Below are 20,495 nucleotides of genomic sequence, written 5' to 3'. Positions count from 1 at the left end.
AGGAGAACTTTCTCAAATTGGGATTACAGTGAATGGTTCTGGCTTTGTGAAGATGAAATTTATACATAACCATTACAGTAGGAGTTATTAGAAAGAATTGACAATCACACTGGTGTCCTGGCCCCATGTACATTCCCCCGTCTCGATCCATGAATTTTGAGTTAAAAAATAATAACTGGGCGAAAGGTAATGGCTCCTTAATTTTTTTTTTTTTTTTAACGTGTGTGTTGTGTGTGTGTGTGTGTGTGTGTGTGAGAGAGAGGGAGAGAGAGAGAGAGAGAGAGAGAGAGAGAGAGAGAGAGAGAGAGAGAGAGAGAGAGAGAGAGAGAGAGAGAGAGAGAGAGAGAGAGAGAGAGAGAGCGAGTGTGTGTGTGTGTGTGTTGTTCAGAGGGGGAAGGGCTGGCTTGTGGTGGTAAATACCCGGCTGTAACAACACACAAGCGATCGGAAAGGCCAAAATTCCGCAAGTAGATTTCAGTCAGAGCAGCAGACGATCATGCAATTGATTAAGCCTGATGTCTAGTTTTATTTTCAGTATTTGGTTTGGTCAGATTTCTGTTAGCGACATCATGCAGTAGATCAGTGTGTGGCTATATTTGTCTGGATTAGGGCTATTTGACACCTTTAAACTCTTGGAATTAGCGCTTTCACGTTGGATCATCGATAGATTAGTGTTGATCTCGTCTCAGGCTTTTAAGGTCACTTTGTGTATGTTTTAAAGGAGCTCGCGTGCTAAACAAAAGCGCTAGCACAACCGGCTAGTCAACACTGGTGCATTTAGTCAGTTTATATCGAAATATTATCAATGATGGACATCGGAAAGGATTTAACTGCTTTACTAATTAAATAAATGTGCATTTCACCCCAGAGGTTCATGAAATGAATCAATGGGTTTTATAGTAGTAGGTTAGATTAGAGGTGTAGGTTGACATTAGCATTACCCTGTTAGCATTAGCGACTCCTTTGTTGGGAAGACTGATTGTGATTTCACTCACTTTGCTTTTTGTTGAGGGAAATTATCGCTTTTATTCAAACTTATTAATGATTTTATTATTTATACATTATTATCGTTCATCTAAGACGTTCGTTTTTCTGTAACATAAGTGTTAGATCAAGATAGAAGTAGGAAACGAAAAGAAATGTTGAACAGCTAGTGTCTCTGGTAATACTCCTCTATAGAACACACATTGTGTATAAATAGCGATACTAAAACTACAGAGTAGCACATTTTATCATTTAACGCAATTATGGCCTACATTTTGAACCTAAACAAGATCTGTTTGCTATGGACGCATCTACTCTTCATTTTTATGGGTAAGACACTTCTCTACCGTTTATTGACTTATATAATATATAGACTACATGTTTATTCTATTTCTCTACTTACAAATCTCCCTGTATGTGTTTTTCTCACGCTATTTTTGGTTATGTTAAAATAGCATTAATGTACTAGTAAAATGCAGTAAGCTATTTCTTACATGCTCGGTTATAATCTAGTTGTGTGATATTGCAGTGGTGCTGCTATGGGAAAAGTGTGCTGCTTTTCATTCACATACATTGAGGTTTCTCTAATGGTTAAATTGGGTTTGATTTAATTACTGCCATAGAAACTCTGACACGCTTTAAACATGTAACGATAGAGTGAATGTGATGACATGGCTTGTGTTTGAGATCAGATCCGGATGAATGAAGGGAACAAAGACTTCTATTGTTTACAGCATGTCTGTCCATCTCTGTGATTGAATCCCATCATCTTGACTTAAAACAAAACAAATGAATCCTTTTGCCCTTCATTCTCTCGTTTTGTTTCCCATCCACCTCTCTTTATTTCCCCTGATGAGGGATTTTTAAACATTTACATCTCATGTTTTGGGGATTTTTTTTTTTCTTTTCTTTCTTTTCCTCTTTCACTTTTGATTATGTTCGGAGGATTCCTGCTTTCTAACTTTCTATGTTAAACAGATCAGGGGTGTTTTTTTAATGTGTAACATTAGATGGAAATGGTACAGCTAGTTGAATGTAACTGAATGACAGCTATAAATGCACATTTACTGGAAAACAATAACATACTGTGAATTTGCACATACTTTTCAACGAATCTCAACAAATTTTTGAAATTGACACAACTGAGCCTTGGCTATCCTTAATCTTACAGTAATACTTTACAATAAGGTCTAATTTGTTAATAGTTAATGTATTAACTAACATTAACAATGAGCAATATATTTTTACAGCATTTATTAACCATTGTTAATTATAGTTTATAAAGTTCTTATTCGTGTTAGTTCTCAGTGAATTAACAACTAATGTTAACAGATGCAACATTTGATGGTAAAAAAAAAAGATTATAAATGTTGAGATTAACTAATTTTAATAAATGCTGTAGAAGTATTGTTCATTGTTAGTTCATGTTAACTAATGTTGACAAATGAAACCTTATTGTAAAGTGTTACCCTTCTTACAGTTGGCGTTACACTATTTTATTATTTAATAGATAAATCTGTGTAAAGTTTAATTGTTAACCACACTCTAGTTGTTCAAAATTGCTTGTAAAGTATCATAAAGACGGGTCCATCTGTTCCAGCTGTCAAATTTGTCGCTGGGGATCTTACAACTGACCTCTTGATATAGGCAAGCTAAAATATCCACCATATCCATCAGTTGTTGTACATTTGTTGTATAGCAGCGGCCTGGTTTGCATGCCTGTGTTTGAATGTGGACTGTTTCTCCTTTGCTTTGCAACCCATCATGCCCTCAGCTGCTGTAAGCCAACAGACATAAGTGTGGGAAACCCCAACAGATGATGTTTTGCAAGCTCAAACAATGAGGGCTCTTCGGGGCTTACCTTGGTTTTTTACCATGCATACAGAAAAGTATATTGTAAATACTAAATAATATGTCTACAGTATATTGCAGAGGAGTAGGATGCTTTTGTACATAGCCAGAGATTTAATTGCTAAACCCCTAAGTTATCTAAAAGTCATCTTGTGTGGCTTTTAGATTGTACTAGTTGCATCTGATCAGTTTGTATTGGTGTTGGATTTTGGCTGAAGTGGAAGGTACTACAACGTGCCAAAATACTCAGTAATCACTCATTTAAGTCTATGTATTAAACTGCAATGTTTTTTGTAAAGCATTTAAAAATGTGAACAAGCAAGTGATTCACTCTGGGATGAAAAACCTAGCTAAGTTTTGGTAAGCATTGGCCAACAAATTCAATTTTACTCCACTGAATGAAGAATGGAGGGAGTTTCCCTAAAATTGTCACTATAATGATATTGTGAGAGAAACATACTGACAGGAAAATTCTTATATGAATTAGATACAGCAGTAACACCCAGTCTGCCAATTTTGAAGAAAAGTCTAAATTGTGATTTACTTTTCCTCTGCTTCCTTTCCCTTCTGATTTTGAAGTAAAGCATTGTGTCTTGTCTTCAGAATTACTGTGGGTGTTTGAACCAAATTTCTCTTTGTTGCTTGAAATGTGGGTAGCATTCTGGGTCAGTCTGTTGCTCACAAATGCGCTGTTTTAAAATTGGTTTGATTCCACATTGTTCCTAGTGGATCAAATTTAGACTCTTTGTTTTTTAAAGCTCTGCTGCACACTAGATTGAGTTTGAAGGATCATGTCTTTTTGCACCCTTTAGGTTTTCATCTACACATACTGATTTCTGCAGCATCATATGGTATATCTATATATGAATATGTTTTTTTTGTCTGTTTTTACAGAAAATGCAGTTTCTTCGGAGCACAGCGAGAATGTATATGTATCAGGGATGTCGAACGGTAAAGTCTTGAGTTCTGTTTTGGTTTACGTACCCAGGTTATAGATCTTGTTCATCTTCAGAGCAAAATAGACACTTAATGAGGTTAAACTCTGTGGGTGACTGATATCCAAAACATTTCAGAGTCCTCAAGCATAGCTTATAGGGAGCTGTATGTGTCTTTGCAGATCACTTTTTTTTAAAAGGAATGTAAGGCTCTTGATATTTATCCCAGATTAGTCTGCTACTCACATGTTACCTCTTGCCTGGCTAACTTTTAACTGCTACTCTTTCATCCACCCCATTTCATTAGTAGGCCAGCTTTTCTAGCATTTTTTTTGAGGGTGAATTCTGGAACCCACATTTTTAGGTTAAATTGGACAAGTATTTAACAAACAATATGGTGTTCATAATTCAGTGAGCTATATGTAGAAATCATATACACTCTTTTTTTTTTTTTTTAAATGACTTAAAGTCTAAATCATCATCTCATAATTTGTAATGAAGGCTAGAATGCATTTCAACAGGCTGTTGGAAACATTTATTCTGAATGAAGTCAGCAGAAATGTTAACAAATATTTAATTCCCTAATAAAAAAGGCCAAAATGGTTTAAGCTAACTAAAAATTAACTTTTAGACTAAATATTTGTGGTATATTTTTATCCTTTTTTTCTTGAAATCAATTTGGAATCAATTATGAAATGATCTGCCTGCTTTACATGAAGAGAGCTTTTTGTGTGGAGCATATGCAATGTAGCATGTCCAAAGAAGGCGGCTAATTGACAAGGTTTATTATTGGTTAAGATGCAGTGAAGTAATCAAGACGGCTCACTTGGTTTTGGACAGTGCTGTGAAATCTTTGTACAGGGTCCTAATCTTTGTTTTTGTGGTCTTCTCCAGCCTGTGGAGATGTAGCAGAGCAGATAAGGGCGTCCAGTGGAGTGATCACCAGCCCTGGTTGGCCCTTCGAATACCCTTCTCGCATCAACTGCAGCTGGAACATCAGGGCCAACCCTGGAGAGATCATCACCATCAGGTAACACCTCACCACAATACTGCAATATTTGCCATTTCATGATCAAAAGCAGGCCAAGAATAAAGATGGTGCTCACAGTTTGCCTAAATTACAGGCTACAGACCATAGGCACTATAAATTCCTCCGGTGGTGGAGTCTGGTACTCTGTACCAATTCAAGCTAACATTTTTTCATAGTAACTGCTCTTGCTGAAGCAATCTGCCTCTTTTTAGATTCAGATGAAAAATGGTGGTCGACTGATATATCGCCAAAGCTGATATTTGGCTTTAAATAAATAAATAAATAAATATTTTATATCGGCATTGATTGATACATTTTCCTGTTTGGCCGATGTGTCAGTGTTTATTTTGACAGTGTTGAGAACGCCAGTGCCGAGCACACAGCGCTCCCTGTCTCCTCCTTCATTAGTTTACCTTCTCTGTTTAACAGTTCTTTCTACTACGTTATTAATTGAACTGTAGTTCACCCAAAAAAGAAAATTCTGTCATTAATTACTCACCCTCATGTCGTTCCAAACCCGTAAAAGGGGTCGCACACCAAACGAGAATTGCAGCGTCGCGTCGTGTCTAGGACAACTCGAGGTATCGCACACCGCACATTCTTAGTTTATGCCCAGCAATACTGTTATGTTTAAGGACATTATGAAACTAAGATAATGCCTGTACTATGTTATGATTGTACTGTACAATTAAATACAATCGTTGCTGAATCTGCAGTCTGAACACTTTACCTCATGGTTTACGTTAACTGAATTAATTGAGAATCTCACCTGAAAATCCAATAACATCAGCAATCTTCATCCACGCAGCTGATTTCTGTAAATGAATGTAAAACTAAATGTATCTTGCAGCACAGGGTGAAGTCAGTATGTACATTAATGATGATTTGAGACAAATATAATGTAAATTTAATATAAATCTATGTAAATGGCGCTCTGTGGCACTGCAGGATTTTGAACGGGGTCCTGGGTCGTAGCTGGGCGTCGCAGACAGATGCCGAATGGCACTGCCTGTGTGTGTGTGTACACTCATAAAACATAATGTGTTAGAATTTTAACTGCACTGCACTTCTCGTCCGGTGTGAAACCCCCTTAAGACTTTTGGGTAGCACTTTACTTAAATCTTTTATGTGTAATGCATTATAAAAGTGTTTTCAATGCATTAATTATGCCTTGTAATTCACCTTATAATGCATTGTATGGTCTCATGAATAACAGTAACCACATGTATAATACATTATAATACTTATCTAATCATTAAACAAAAGTATAATGCATTAAAACACATGACAAACAACCAATTTCAGAATCTGAAACTATTACAATGCATTTTAGCTTTGGTTACAATTATTTCTGAAAAGATATAATGCATTATAACATACATTACAAATACTTATATATTTTCTAAAGTGTTACCGACTTTTATTCATCTTCGGAACACAAATGAAGATCTTTTTAATGAAATCTGAGAGTTTTCTGTCCCTTTCTTGACAGCCTATGCAACTACCACTTTCAAGCCCCAGAAAGGTAGTTTACATCATAAAATTAATCCATGTGACTCCAGTGGTTTAACCTCAATTTTATTAAGCGATGTGAGTGCTTTGTGCAAAAACAACAACAATAATTTAACACTTTATTTACAAAATATTAATTTCCAACCCGTATGACTTTCGTTTATCTTTGGTAAACAAAATATATTTTTAACTAAATCTGAGAGCTTTCTGTCCCTCCATTGACAGCCTATGCAACTACCACTTTCAAGCCCCAGAAAGGAAGTAAAGACATCATAAAAGTAATCTATATGACTCCAGTGATTTACCTTCAGTTTTATGAAGTGACGCGAGGGCTTTGTTTGCGCAAAAAACAACACCACTATTTAGAAATGATTAATCTCCAACGCACGTCCACGCAACAACGTCTGCTCTCGCGTCAACAAAACGCATGAAAAAGATCTTCATTTGTGTACTGAAGATGAACGAAGGTCTTACGGGTTTGGAACAACATTAGGGTGAGTAATTAATGACAGAATTTTCATTTTTGTGTGAACTAACCCTTTAAGCATAGTAAACGGTATATGAAATATTATAGCAATTTATGCTATATGCTTATATAATTGCTTTTATATTATTAGTAAAAGGACAGCAAACACTATAATACTTTCTCATTTACCATGAGCATGCATTTATATAATTTACAAATCTTTGAATATCTAAAACTTTTCACTGCGCAAACCTGGCTTTCAGACTTGGTTGAATCATGCTGTGTGATCTTCTGAAGTGTGCATTTGAAACCTGCATACAAATGCGTTACTCTGTGCTTGACAGTCAGTCCGTGAGAATTGAATTGAGCTGTCACTTGAGACGCACGTTCGACAAACTTGAAACCCTTGATTTCAAACTATGCTGTGTTTTATCCAATTTCCCACTAAGTCTTATTTATGTCATTTTTCACTGTGCTGTATATAAAGTGTAAAGAAAAATATCAGTTGACCACTAATTAAAAACATCGGGCATCTGTTTGTTTTTATCCTTGTCATTTTTAAAGCAATGCAGTGTCTCTTGGAATTTTCATAGGGATAGGATTGTATTTTGAGTGCTGGTTCAAAGGAGTGAGTGTTAATATAAATGATTTATTTTTTCAGTTACTGCCACCTCAAACAAACTCCTTTGGTTCTTTATTTCTATTTTTATGTTCTGCATCTGCTCTATTCTTGTACAGCCTGTTTGCCTCAACTAGAGCATTTGTTTGTGTCTTTATCTGAGAATGGTGTCCATGGTTACTGGCACAGAAATAGACCCAATTGGTATTTCTTCCCACAGGATGTGATTTTTGTGGTAAACACAGAAAGTCACTAATTTTGCCAATGGAAGCAGTCTTATAGAGATGCTATTGGTCCAGTTTTCAGTAGGGCTGAATGATTTGGGGGAGAAAAAAAAAAGTTTTTATTTTATTTTTGTTTTTACAAATGATATATATATATTAGGGCTGTCAATCGATAAATTTTTTTAATCGCTATTAATCGCATATTGTCATGAGTTAACTCGCGATTAATCGCATTTAATCGCACATTTTTTTAATTGTTCTAAATGTACCTTAAATTATACTTTTCAAGTTTGTAATACTCTAATCAACGTGGGCATGGATAAATATAGATGCTTTATGCAAATGTATGTTTATTATTGAAACCATAGTCAATATAGAGCATAAGGATGAGATGTTTCAAAGGTCACAGATGTTTTTCAAAGAACTTGTTCATGTCTATTAGACACGTAGAAAGAACAAAAAAATGGCAGGTTACCATTACTTCTCTTTCTTTGCACTGAGCAATTTACTAATACAAACATGTTTAGATTTTTGCATGACAGGGCAGCTCTTCTGTAAATGCTAAATGTACATTTATTATTTATTAGCCTATTACATTGTAGTTTGTCTCTCTCTGTGCCCATTTTGATGAAGCTAAATTCTCAATAAAACTGTTTTCATTGGTATATTTTACTGTTTCTGTTGTCAAACAACGGAATGAATTTGAAATGGTGACTGAAACGCGACCCATTAAGACATAACCAGCTCTCCCTTCCAAGATGTTAAGTTAATCTGCACAAAAATTCTGATAATCGAGCCGTCGTCTGGTGAAATCAAATTCACATAAGATAAAGACAATATCTGTGCTCTGATTTCGGCTATAGCCTACTTGTAAAAATAGAGAAGCAACATAATATCTGTGCTTAACTGAGTTAAAGCGCTGCTCCTCCGCGCGAGACGCAGAGAGAGAGAGAGAGAGAGAGAGAGAGGTGCGCGCGCGCGCGCGCGCGTGCTGAGAGAGCAGTACCGGCGGTACCGGTAGATTCTCAGAAACTAAATAAGGTTTGGGCGCTTTGTTGAAGGGAAAAAATCGCTAAAGGGGTCTGCAATGTCGCTAAGTTAGCAACACTGTGTATCTCCATTTCTCCAACTAGGGGTTGGGCCACGGGTCAAACAGAAAATACGCGCTGCGTTAATCGCACGTTAAAAAAATTAGTGCCGTTAATATGATTTTGCGTTAACGCGTTATTAACGCGCTAACTTTGACAGCCCTAATATATATATATATATATATATATATATATATATATATATATATATTAGTAGGGCTGCACAATTTGGGCCAACATTTTGTGCTTGTATATTAATATGACTAATAATAATAAATTATTATTATTATTATTGCTCAATAAAAATATTTAATAAAATAAGAAATATTACTATTACAATAACATTTTAATTAAATGTAATTATTAAAAAAAGAGTTATTTAAGAATAAATATAACAATATAATAATAAAAATATTAATATTTTACAGAAAACATTTTACGAAAAACTGCAGGGTTATCTGTTAACATGCAGGCAGCCTATGACTATAAATCAATACAAAGGTCTAAGGATTTATTATAAAATATTATATTATAAAAATCTGTGACAATTTCTCAATTTTTGTCAGGAGGAATCCATGTCTTTAACATGAAATATGAGCCTTTTATGCATCCACTCTGGGGGAAAAAACTCCTGTACACTAGAGAAAAACATGGATTATTATATAAATTTCTTTAGAGAGAAGTATTATTTTTCCTAAACACGCTTCTGTTTCATTCATCCTGGAAGCCAGGGGGCGGCCTCGAGCAGAAACTCCACATTTGCCTCAGAGAAGTAATAAAATGACATTTTCAGGAAATCACTAATGTGAAGCTAGCACTGTAGCTGAATAAAAAGAAGATAGAAACGCTTTGACTGATTAAACATGAAGACAATAAACACATGACTGCGACAGTATATGGTGTATTTGAGTCCTTCAAGCCTTCTCTGGTATTTTCATAATAAAGTATATTTATAATGCATTGCTAATCGACATAGCCTTTATCACTGTATAGAATACTATAAAATAATATATTGTCTGCCTTGTTCTGTGATAAGAAGCCACATCAGATCACAAAAGGAAATTTCAAACACTCAACTGATGATATGAATTGAGTAAAAACATGTTATTAAATGTTTATGAACGCTTTACAAGTTTGGGAAGATGATTGAGGCATGTTCCTTTTTTTAAATGCATGTTATAAGCGACTCAAACTCACAATGTATTCAGAGATGGAAAAGCATTTATTACTGATCACAGACACTTCACTAGCACGCTGTGCATATATTTAAAATTCAAAATTGCAGCCTTTGCAATTAATCGCATTAAGCCAAATCGCGATTTTGGTTCGATTTCGATTAATCGTGCAGCCCTAGTATTCAGCAAGACACTGCGTCCCACATATACCTCCTCCTTTTTTATGTCTTTAGTTTGGTAGAGCTTTTCCCAGCATCATACATCTGGAAGTCATGATCTGTTGCAGTTTGAGACATAAGATGCAACAAGACGTGTCTAATGTCAGTTAACTCATTAAATTATGAATTAGCTGTTGATTAAAATTCTTGATTACAGGGATGCTGTTTTATATATATATTATTGTGCACATACCTGACATTCCTTTACTTAAAACTGGTTGTACTTTTAGTTTTCAGGACTTTGAAATTCAGAGCTCGCATCGATGTGGTTTAGACTGGATCTCTATTGGCACCTACAAGAACCTGGATGGGTACCGGGCCTGTGGCTCGTCTATTCCTGCCCCATACATCTCCTCTCAGGATCACGTGTGGATCAAGTTCCACTCTGATGACAGCATGACTGGAAAGGGCTTTAGGCTCTCTTACATAACAGGTAGACTTGCTATTTATATCCCTTTAGATTCAATTGCATCATAGAGGATACAGTTACGTAGATGTCTTAAACACTGTCTGGCACTGCCATGCAACACTTGTACACTTGTGAAACATTTTTCACTCTCTCTCTCAAAGGCCGCATTTACATTGCAGGTCTTGATGGCCAATTTCGATTTGTTGACTATATATGATTTTTTTGACGACCAGCTTATATATTTTTAAAGTGACCCATATCCAATATCTGCATTTTTTCTTGCATTTGCTCAAACTTAAGTTTTGAACAACTCCTAACCTATCATTTCCACTCGACCAATTTTAAAATGGGATTAGATCTCAGATTTGCATTGAATAAGAGAAATAAATCCTGTCTAGAGACCAGAATATAATAGACAATTTAAGGTTTTAGCTATTTAGATTTCATGCTGAATATAGATCACAGACTTCCCCTTGGCTGTTGCACAATAAATTTCCTCTGAAACAAATCTTCCAAAAATGTATAAATCAAACATTACTGCTAATGCCTATGTCTATCCAAAATGGTAAAATCTGTTTGTAATTGTTAGGTAAATCGGAAGAAGCCAGTTGCAAGCCTGACCAATTCCACTGTGCTAATGGGAAATGTATCCCGGAGTCATGGAAGTGTAATACCATGGATGAATGTGGCGATAACTCAGATGAGGAGCTGTGTGTACAGCCAAACCCCTCTGCATTCTTCTCCTTCCAGCCCTGCGCTTTTAACCAATTCCCTTGTCTCTCACGCTACACCCGTGTTTACACCTGTCTGCCAGAGTCCCTCAAATGTGACGGTAGCATTGACTGTCAAGACTTGGGCGATGAGATCGACTGTGACGTGCCCACCTGTGGTGAATGGCTGCACAATTTTTACGGTACTTTCAGCTCACCCAACTATCCTGACTTCTATCCACCTGGTAGTAACTGCACCTGGCTGATCGACACTGGTGACCACCGTAAGGTGATCTTACGCTTTATGGACTTCAAACTGGATGGCACAGGTTACGGCGATTATGTTAAAGTCTACGATGGATTAGAAGAGAACCCCAGGCGTCTGTTGCGTGTGTTGACTGCATTTGACTCCCGAGCCCCTGTAGCGGTGGTGTCATCTTCAGGACAACTTCGGATACACTTTTATGCTGACAAAATCAATGCGGCTCGAGGCTTTAATGTTACGTATCAAGTAGATGGCTTTTGCTTGCCATGGGAAATCCCATGTGGAGGGAACTGGGGTTGCTACACTGAACAACAGCGCTGTGACGGCTACTGGCACTGTCCCAATGGCAGGGACGAGCTCAACTGCAGCAACTGCCAGGAAGATGAGTTCCCATGCTCACGAAACGGTGCCTGCTACCCACGTTCTGACCGGTGCAACTACCAGAACCGTTGCCCAAACGGCTCAGATGAGAAGAACTGCTTTTTCTGCCAGCCTGGAAACTTCCACTGCAAGAACAACCGCTGTGTTTTTGAAAGCTGGGTATGTGATGCGCAAGATGACTGTGGGGATGGAAGTGATGAAGAAAGCTGCCCAGTAATTGTACCCACACGAGTAATCACTGCCGCTGTTATCGGGAGTCTGATCTGCGGCCTGCTGCTGGTCATTGCTCTGGGCTGCACCTGCAAACTGTACTCACTCAGGATGTTTGAGCGCAGGTAAGTGAAGAAGTTTCTTGGGTAGATAGCCAGACTAAAGCTAAAATAGAAATTGATTGGCAGGGAAAATGATTTAGCGGCTTATTAATGCATGCTTCTGTGACTGTTCTCTCGTCAATTACCAATTAATGGGTTGGTTGTTCTTCCAGGTCATTTGAGACTCAGCTGTCCAGAGTGGAAGCAGAGTTACTGAGAAGAGAAGCTCCTCCTTCATATGGGCAGCTGATTGCTCAAGGACTGATCCCCCCAGTGGAAGATTTTCCTGTCTGCTCTGGAAATCAGGTAAGAAGACTGCATAATTATGTACTTAAGGCCCGTATACAAAGAACAATAACTATATTAGCATACACACCAACTTTTGCGCTGCAGTTTTGTCATTTGTCACTTTTAATGCTCTAGCTTGGTGGATTCTGATTGTTTTTTTATAGTTTATCAGCTGGAAAAAGAAAGTGATTCCAAATAAAATGTTCCCATCCCTTGTGTCATGTGGAATTCCCTTTTCTCATAGAATTAGAACAATTATTAAAACTTTATGGTTATCATTATATTTATCGTCCTTGGTGTGAACGGGTCTTTAGTCTTTGGATCGAGACAAAAGGACTTCTGGTTGTTCGCCCTCCATGTTTGGGCAGAAACTATAAAGTCTAGTCATGTCCAAAAGCAAAGTTTTCCAAGAGCCTTCTCTATAATAGGCTTGGTAAATTCGCACAAAGGTGCCATCTGACTGATCTCGAGACGTTCCCAGGCAATAGAAAGTATGATGTTTGACCTGCATGTAATGGATGACATTAGGTAACGTGGCTTGGCGCTTACTTTTTTCCCGAAGGAGCACATGTGCTTGTGAGTTGGGAAATTTAGGAGCGCATTAAAAAACTTTTGGAGCACAATGCAAATTTATTAAATATACGTTTTACCTTAATAAAGGGAAACAAGGATGCATTTACAAGCAAAATGATGTATATTTGACATGTCACAATAATTGCTAAAGCTTTTAGCATAGTATGTGGTATTATCACAGTAATTAATTGTTACAAAAAAGTGATTTAATAACTTTGTTTTTCTTCTAGCAAAAAAAAACAACCCTAAATTGAACATTTAAAATATAATAAAGCAAAACAAAACACAAATGTTTCCAACAGATTAAAGTGCATTTTTTTTTTATAAAGAACATTAGCACTTTACAATAAGGTCTCATTAGTTAGCATTAGTTAATGCATTAACTAATATTAAAAATAAGAATTAGCATTTGTTACAGTATTCTTTCTTAACGTTAATTAATAATTCATTGTTAGCTCAGGTCCATTAAATAATATTAACAGATACAAATTTAGATTTTAATAATAATCATGTATTAGTAAATGTTGAAATGAACTAAGATTAATAAATGGTTTAGAAGTATTTTTCATTGTTAATTCATGTTAACTAATGAATCGACTAATGCTAACTACTTATTGTAAAGTTACAGTGTTACTGAACAGTGAAGAATCAGAACATTTTCAATCAATATCTAGGCCATGTTTTAGTCAAAATTAAAATGTAAAAAAAAAAATTAAGTTTGAAACTAAATAGGCCTTCCTATTAAGGCTTTAAGTATTAAGCATCTGGTGGTGAGATGAACACAATGTTTTTTGAAACATTTAAATACTGTGTTAAGAAACAGAAAGTAGCAGCTGCTTTGTTTATGGGGTAACAGCTTTATGGGGTAAAGACCTCTTAAAATGATAACAAAGGTTTGTTTAGAGATTTTATTCACACTCGTGCTCAAATACATTTATCTTTTTGCACAAATCTATTTTTAGTCGCAAATGTGAGTGAAATGTTTGCACTGTCGAGCCCTGGGTAACATTCTCTGTTCTTACTTTCAGGCATCTGTTTTAGAAAACCTAAGACTGGCAGTTCGTTCTCAGCTGGGATTCACCTCAATCCGACTCCCCACCACAGGGCGCCATGGCAACATCTGGAGACGCCTGTTCAATTTCACACGTTCACGGCGATCTGGTTCTCTTGCACTGGTGTCTGCAGACACTGAAGAGGGTCCTGCCGGCAATGCCTCTGCACGCGAGCCGGAGAGGCTTGGCTCTCACCGTGGACTCTTGCCCTTGGACTCCGATGACACAGACACTGAAAGTGATCACCATCCCCGCAGGGATGTCCCTGGAGCTGTTGGAGGCCTGATGGCCCCACTACCACAGAAAACTCCCCCTACCACAGCCGTGGAAGCCATCGTCTCGGTGTCTGCCAGCTCTGCCCCACTGGTCAGCCGAGAGAGCAGCATCTCTGAGAGCATCTCAGAAAGTTCTGGAGTAACTGGACCTCTGTGTTCTACTACTACTACTTCTGCAAGGAGCCCCTTCAGCAGTGCTTTAAGCCGGGTCACACGCAGCCTCCGCTGGATTCGTTTCTCTCTTGGTCGCTCAGGTGACGGAGGGTCAAGTGGCATTGGGCAGAATCACAGCCCTCTGCGGCAACTGGAGCAAGGAAGTGCTGGCTGTACTGGTGTCGGTATTAGGGGCGAGGATGAGGATGACGTGGAGCTCCTCATTCCTGTCTCAGACTCCGGCTCCCTGGACAGTGATGAGAGCTCCAGGCCCCTGCTGGAACAAGGCTTTGAGCAGGCTTTTGTGCCCCACCTAGCTCCCGCTGCCGTCTCTCTCAGAGGCCGGCTGGTGGGTAGGGACGGCCCCTGTGAACACTGTGGAATTGTCCATACGGCGCAGATCCCAGACGCTTGTCTGGAGGCGACGGCGAAAACAGAAACTAGTGATGATGAGTCACTGCTGCTCTGTTAAGAATTGCCCATATGACTCTAAAATGCCCCTGCTCACAGCTTGCCATTTCTGTTATCGCCCCCTAGTGGAGCGAAGCTTGAATGTCTTTTAGACAGATGTCCTCTTATAAAACGAAGAGCTTCAGAAATCAGGTACTTTTAAAGACCAGTCTGTAAAAATCATACAGAGTACGAGAACTCCCCAATCCCACTGTCCCTTCCACTGTGCAATATTAGTATTCGTTGAGATGTTTACCAGGTCAAAGTCTATTTTTCTGAAGAGTCAAATTAAGCTCACGTTGAGTAGAGAGTGAGCCACTCTGCAGTTCTCAGTATGGGAAAGCAGCACAAACAAATGCATCTATCCTGGACAGTGTGGAACAACGAAAGACTGAACACATCCAAGTGCTCTGAGAGATTTGTTACCTAACCTTTAATTTATTTGTACATTTGATGTCAGACATTTGTTTTATTAAAGGAATGGTTGACCCAAAAAATGAAATGTCTACTCACTCACCCTCATGTTGTTCCAGACATACTATTTGTGGAGTTATTTTGAATGATGTCCTCAAAGCTTTTTCCTATACAGTGAATAGGGACGGGCTGTCAAGCTTTTAAAACGATGATAAAACAGCACTTGCACATATGGCGTATGAAGGTACATTGTGTTAGATTTGGCATCTAATGTCATTTTTGAGGGCAATTTTCAACGATTAACACAAAAGTCATATGGACTTGTTTGAGGATTCTTTTTTGTTCTTATTGTATGGAAAAGAGCAGCTTGGAGATTCTGCAAAAGTTTTTTCCCCTTTTTTTAGGAGTAACAGATGAGCAAATAACAGATTTTTCATTTTGAGTAAAATAATTATTTTAACTGCTTGCAAAAATTGGGATATCAACCAAAATTTGGTACGGTTGTTCATTTCAGTGTGAGTTTAGTCCCTGCTGCAGTGGTACTATGTGCGTCACATGCGAATATGAGCGAGGGACATTTATTTATAACAGAGTATAATCTGAGAGGGAGCTACTATTTTTAAAGGATGTTGCATTGTATAACAGCCACTATTGTTTGTTGTATTTATTTTTTGTTACCGTTAACCTTTTGGTAACCTTACTGTTTTGGTACTGAGAATTGTGTGAGTGTGTATATTTATTATTGGTTTTCATTTCAATAGTGTTTACTTGAAAAGCATGTCCAGCTGTCTTGTGCTTATTTCTTTTTCCATTTCATAATGCGGTGTTAATATATCTATATAATTATATACATACACACATTCACAAACATGCTAAATATATAAATATATATATATATATAAAGATAAAAAGAAAAAGAAAAATGTTTACTGCACCAAGAGAATAAAAGTGTTCATCCCACTTGTTTATGTATGACTTCTTTTTCTCTCGTTTTTTATTTCTTTTCTTTTTTTCTGAAGTGAGCAATAATGGTCATTGGATTTTGGTTTGTAGCAAAGAGGAAGCATTCTAAAAGTCGTCTTTGGACTGCAGAAAATGAACTACACCAGTGTCTACTGATGACCCTAGACACACTGAAACAAGTACAGGAAAAACAAAATTTAAACCTCACCGATAGAGAGAGGGGAAAAAACATGACTGTATTCTTGCTGCTGTTTCCACTGGGTGGAGCCAAAAGCCAGTTTAATTTTGTAATATAGTCGAGGAGTTATTTTAATTAAAAAGCTAAACACATTTGTAGTTCTATCAAATATTAAACCAATATGACCCCTAACCAAACCAATGTCTGGATTTTAAAATGCATATATAAATGAAAAGTCTAAAATGTTACCTCAGAGGAGACCACTGCAATTTCTGATGCCTTTTACAGGTTTTACAATCACTAGGACATATTTCTCAATACTTTTCAAAACTCTTTGAAAAGAGATGCCAACTTTCAGCTTGGCACAGCAGTTAATTTCACATTCAAAATGCATTAAAACTACCAAAACACTTGCAGTTTTTCCTCATTTGCTAAAATACTAAACCCCATTCTCTGAACCAAATGCTCAGTCAGTGGCCTAAACATATTTTTCAAATAAATCAATTTTGGCAAAACTTTAAACAAGTTCAGGTATAGTTAGACACCATTTGCAATTATCATGCACTCTTTTTTTTTGCAAAACTCTAGTCTTAATACAATTCTGTCAATACTGACAGAGAAGAACATTTAGATATGACTAGACTGGAGCTTTTAAATAAACATAAGATTCAAATCGACCAAAATATTGCTAAGAGTTTTATAACTTTGGTCTTAGAGAACACCTTGAATAACATAAGTCTATAATCATTGGATGTAATATAATCTAGCAGCTCCATGACCAGCTCTCTGTGTCCTGCTTCAGTGCTTTTACAGGACAACCCACGTTTCAGTGATACTAGACAAGACCAAACTGATCAGAGCACATTAATAATGACTAATATGCTGTCTGTGGTTGGGCATAAAGAGACAAGCACATCATTTTAACACAGGGACATGCAGAGGGGGGGAGGGGGAGGAGGGGGGGGGAGGGGGAGGGGGGGGGGTTGTGGCCCCCTACCAAAAATAACGTGACGGTAAGGGCGGGACCTTATCGTCTGTTTCTAAAGCTTGGGAAGCTCCGCGAAGGTCTATCTCCACACAAAAACTCCTTTGCAATGAAGTTCGAGCAAGCATGTTTGTCAAGGGCATGACAATAGAAAGACTGCCCCCAACCAGAGACGCTCTCTACTTCCACATTCAGCGCTCTCACTTCCAAGCTTTGGTCTGGCGGCAGGCCCACTTGCAGCAGCCAGTTCTGCCACCCCCTGAAACCATGGGATGGAAGACAGAGGGGAATTCCCTTATTCCTCAACTCATGTCACTACCACCAGTTCCAGATGCCTGTGAGGAGTTAATCACCTGTGCCTGCACCACTGGGTGCAAGACAGCCCGATGCTGAAAGCCTAATCCATGCACTGCATCTTGCAAATGCAGAAAGTCCAATGATACTTGTATGAACAAATAACTTTTGGAATATCTGTGATCACAGTATTGTTGCTTGATTTTGTTGAAATTTCAGAGTTCCAGCAGCCATTTAAACATTAAAAACTGTCCCTTTCATGTTAATGTTGTTTTTTCAGTGTTTACATGTTTAAATATTCTGAGAATGCACAGTTTAGTTCTAATGTTTAATGTTTAAACTGCAATAAATGCATTAACACGTTTTTTTTTTTTTTTGGCAGCCATTTTGTTTTTATTGTTTATGCCAAAACAGTGATGTTTACAACTTGTTATATGGCAGAAATGGATTCAGCACCTAAAAATCATATAGAAATAACACTTGAAGTACTTTTCCTCAAAAATGCATCTTATCCAGGGCTATTTATCTATTTTGGGACTCGACTATTACTAAAAGTGTACGTGCGCCCGAAAGCCAAAAATGGAGTATGCAAAAATAAAAATTCAGACTTATAAAACCGTGCGTATGCCAGAACCTGCTTCACTTTATAAATCCCAGTCAGTGGAAGATTGTGCGCACATGCGTCTCCACCCTGAAATAACCCTATATGGAGCTTATAAGGGGGTTCAGCAAAAAATCAGCAGCTGGCAGCAGGAAGTAGCTGCCACTGGCAGCTGGCAGTACCTGTCAATAAATCGTTGCTGCGTTCCAGTCCACTTTTAGACACGCACTTGCGAACTTCCCTAAGCACTTTCCCTCGGGGGAATCTGCCACCATTTTGAAGTGCGTTCAACTTAGTGAAGTGGACGAGGGAAGTTTATATGGCTCCCTCGATTTTGACCGAGGGAGCAAGGCTGCATTCCAACCCTCGCTCCCTCGATTTTGACCTCGAAATTGTCATGCCCTTCACTCGCTAACTTTCCTCCGTCTCGTTCACTCGGATGTACGCCATTGCTTATGATGCATGAGTGCCCACTACTGGTGGAAACTGCAATAGGCTGAATTGGAACGTCCTCTAAGCCCTTGATCACTTGGAATTAGCTAAAGAGTTGATTTATTATTTAAAAAATTTTCCCTTTAAGAATTTGTTTAATGCAGCATCCAAATGTATATAGGTGTGTGTGGGTTGTTTTAAATTAAATATATATATATATATAATTAATATATCATAGAGTTGTTTGTTGTGGTGGTGATTAGACGAGATTTGTGGTGACGTCACAATCGTACTGCGTTGTGGGACATAAAGGTGCCTGAAGTGTACATATGAAGTAGACTCGCTCCCCCGGTCAAAATCGAAGGAACGAGGCGAGGGTCTGTCCATATAAACTTCCCTCATCCACTTCATGAAGTGGAACGCTCAAAATGGCGGCGAGGATTCCCCCGAGGGGAAGTGCTTAGGGAAGTTTGCAAGTGCGTGTCTAAAAGTGGACTGGAACCTAGCACGAGTCTACTTCGTACACTTCAGGCTCCTAAATGTCCCACAATGCAGTACGATTGTGACGTCACCACAGATCTCGTCTAATCACCACCACAACAAACAACTCTATGATATATTAATTCAAATTTTTTTAATTGAAAACAATCCAAACACCATATATACATTTGGATGCTGCATTAAACAAATTCTTAAAGGGAAAACAAATGTATAATAAATCAACTACATAGCTGATTCCAATCAAGGGCTACGTTCCAATTCAGCCCATTGCAGTTTCCGCCAGTAGTGGGCACTCGCAATGACGTACATCCGAGTGAACGAGACGGAGGGAAGTTAGCAAGTGAAGGGCATGACAATTTTGGACTGGAATGCAGCCCCAGACATCAGCTGCCGGTAATAACCGAAAGTTGGAGGTGGCACTTTTAGCCAGGCAAATAAGTTATTATATCAATTTAAAATTTTAGTACAAATAAAATACTTCTATTAGTAATTATTTTATATTATTTGATTAAAAAAGGTTTATCAAATATAAATCAAGTAATGAAGATCATACATAATACAAAAAAACAAACATTAAGCTACACTTGAAATGATGAATTTGTACGTGTATAAATATAATTTATGAATGAGTGTTTGTTAAATAATGAAATCTATATATACAGAAAGAAATGCCTATGTAATCATATTGTATATTTGAAGAGTTCAGATGCAAAAGCCTCTAAGTGCCATCTGAAATTTTCTTCTAGAATGATCATTTTTATCAAGCTCGTATATTTAAGTTCAGTAATTTCACTTCAATGTCAATGAAAATTACCTATTAATTGTTATTTAAGTAAAATTACTGAACTTAAATATACGAGCTTCATAAAAATGATCATTCTAGAAGAAAATTTCAGATGGCACTTAGAGGCTTTTGCATCTGAACTCTTCATTTATTAAATATACATACACATTCATTAAACTTAAATAATGAGAACAGGCAAAGGCTAAATTCCTTTCAGGATAAATCTCTGTCCAAATAGGCCCTAGCTTAATTAAATTATAAATATTGTAGCTAATGTAGGCTATTTAAAGGTTATTCATAAAAAAATCAATTGAAGTGTTCAATCCAGTTGTTTCAACTGGTTTTGTAGTTTTAGATTGTTTGAGCAGTGTGTA

At 37.5% G+C, this 20,495-nt stretch overlaps 1 protein-coding gene across 1 annotated transcript; it reads left to right on the top strand.

Annotated features, from left to right (window-relative positions):
- The first annotated feature begins 319 nt into the window (after window positions 1-319).
- lrp12 (low density lipoprotein receptor-related protein 12) lies at window positions 320-16,154 on the top strand. Its single transcript, XM_079880172.1, has 7 exons — window positions 320-1,314; window positions 3,730-3,786; window positions 4,665-4,800; window positions 10,333-10,535; window positions 11,101-12,202; window positions 12,352-12,484; window positions 14,068-16,154. The coding sequence occupies exons 1-7, from the start codon at window positions 1,248-1,250 to the stop codon at window positions 14,989-14,991; spliced, it is 2,622 nt and encodes an 873-aa protein (XP_079736298.1). The 5' UTR covers window positions 320-1,247; the 3' UTR covers window positions 14,992-16,154.
- Window positions 16,155-20,495: the final 4,341 nt, after the last annotated feature.

The sequence above is a fragment of the Squalius cephalus genome, assembly GCF_949319135.1.
Source record: "Squalius cephalus genome assembly, chromosome: 8".
Taxonomy (NCBI): Eukaryota; Metazoa; Chordata; class Actinopteri; order Cypriniformes; family Leuciscidae; genus Squalius; species Squalius cephalus.
This window is presented reverse-complemented; position numbering and strand designations above follow the sequence as displayed.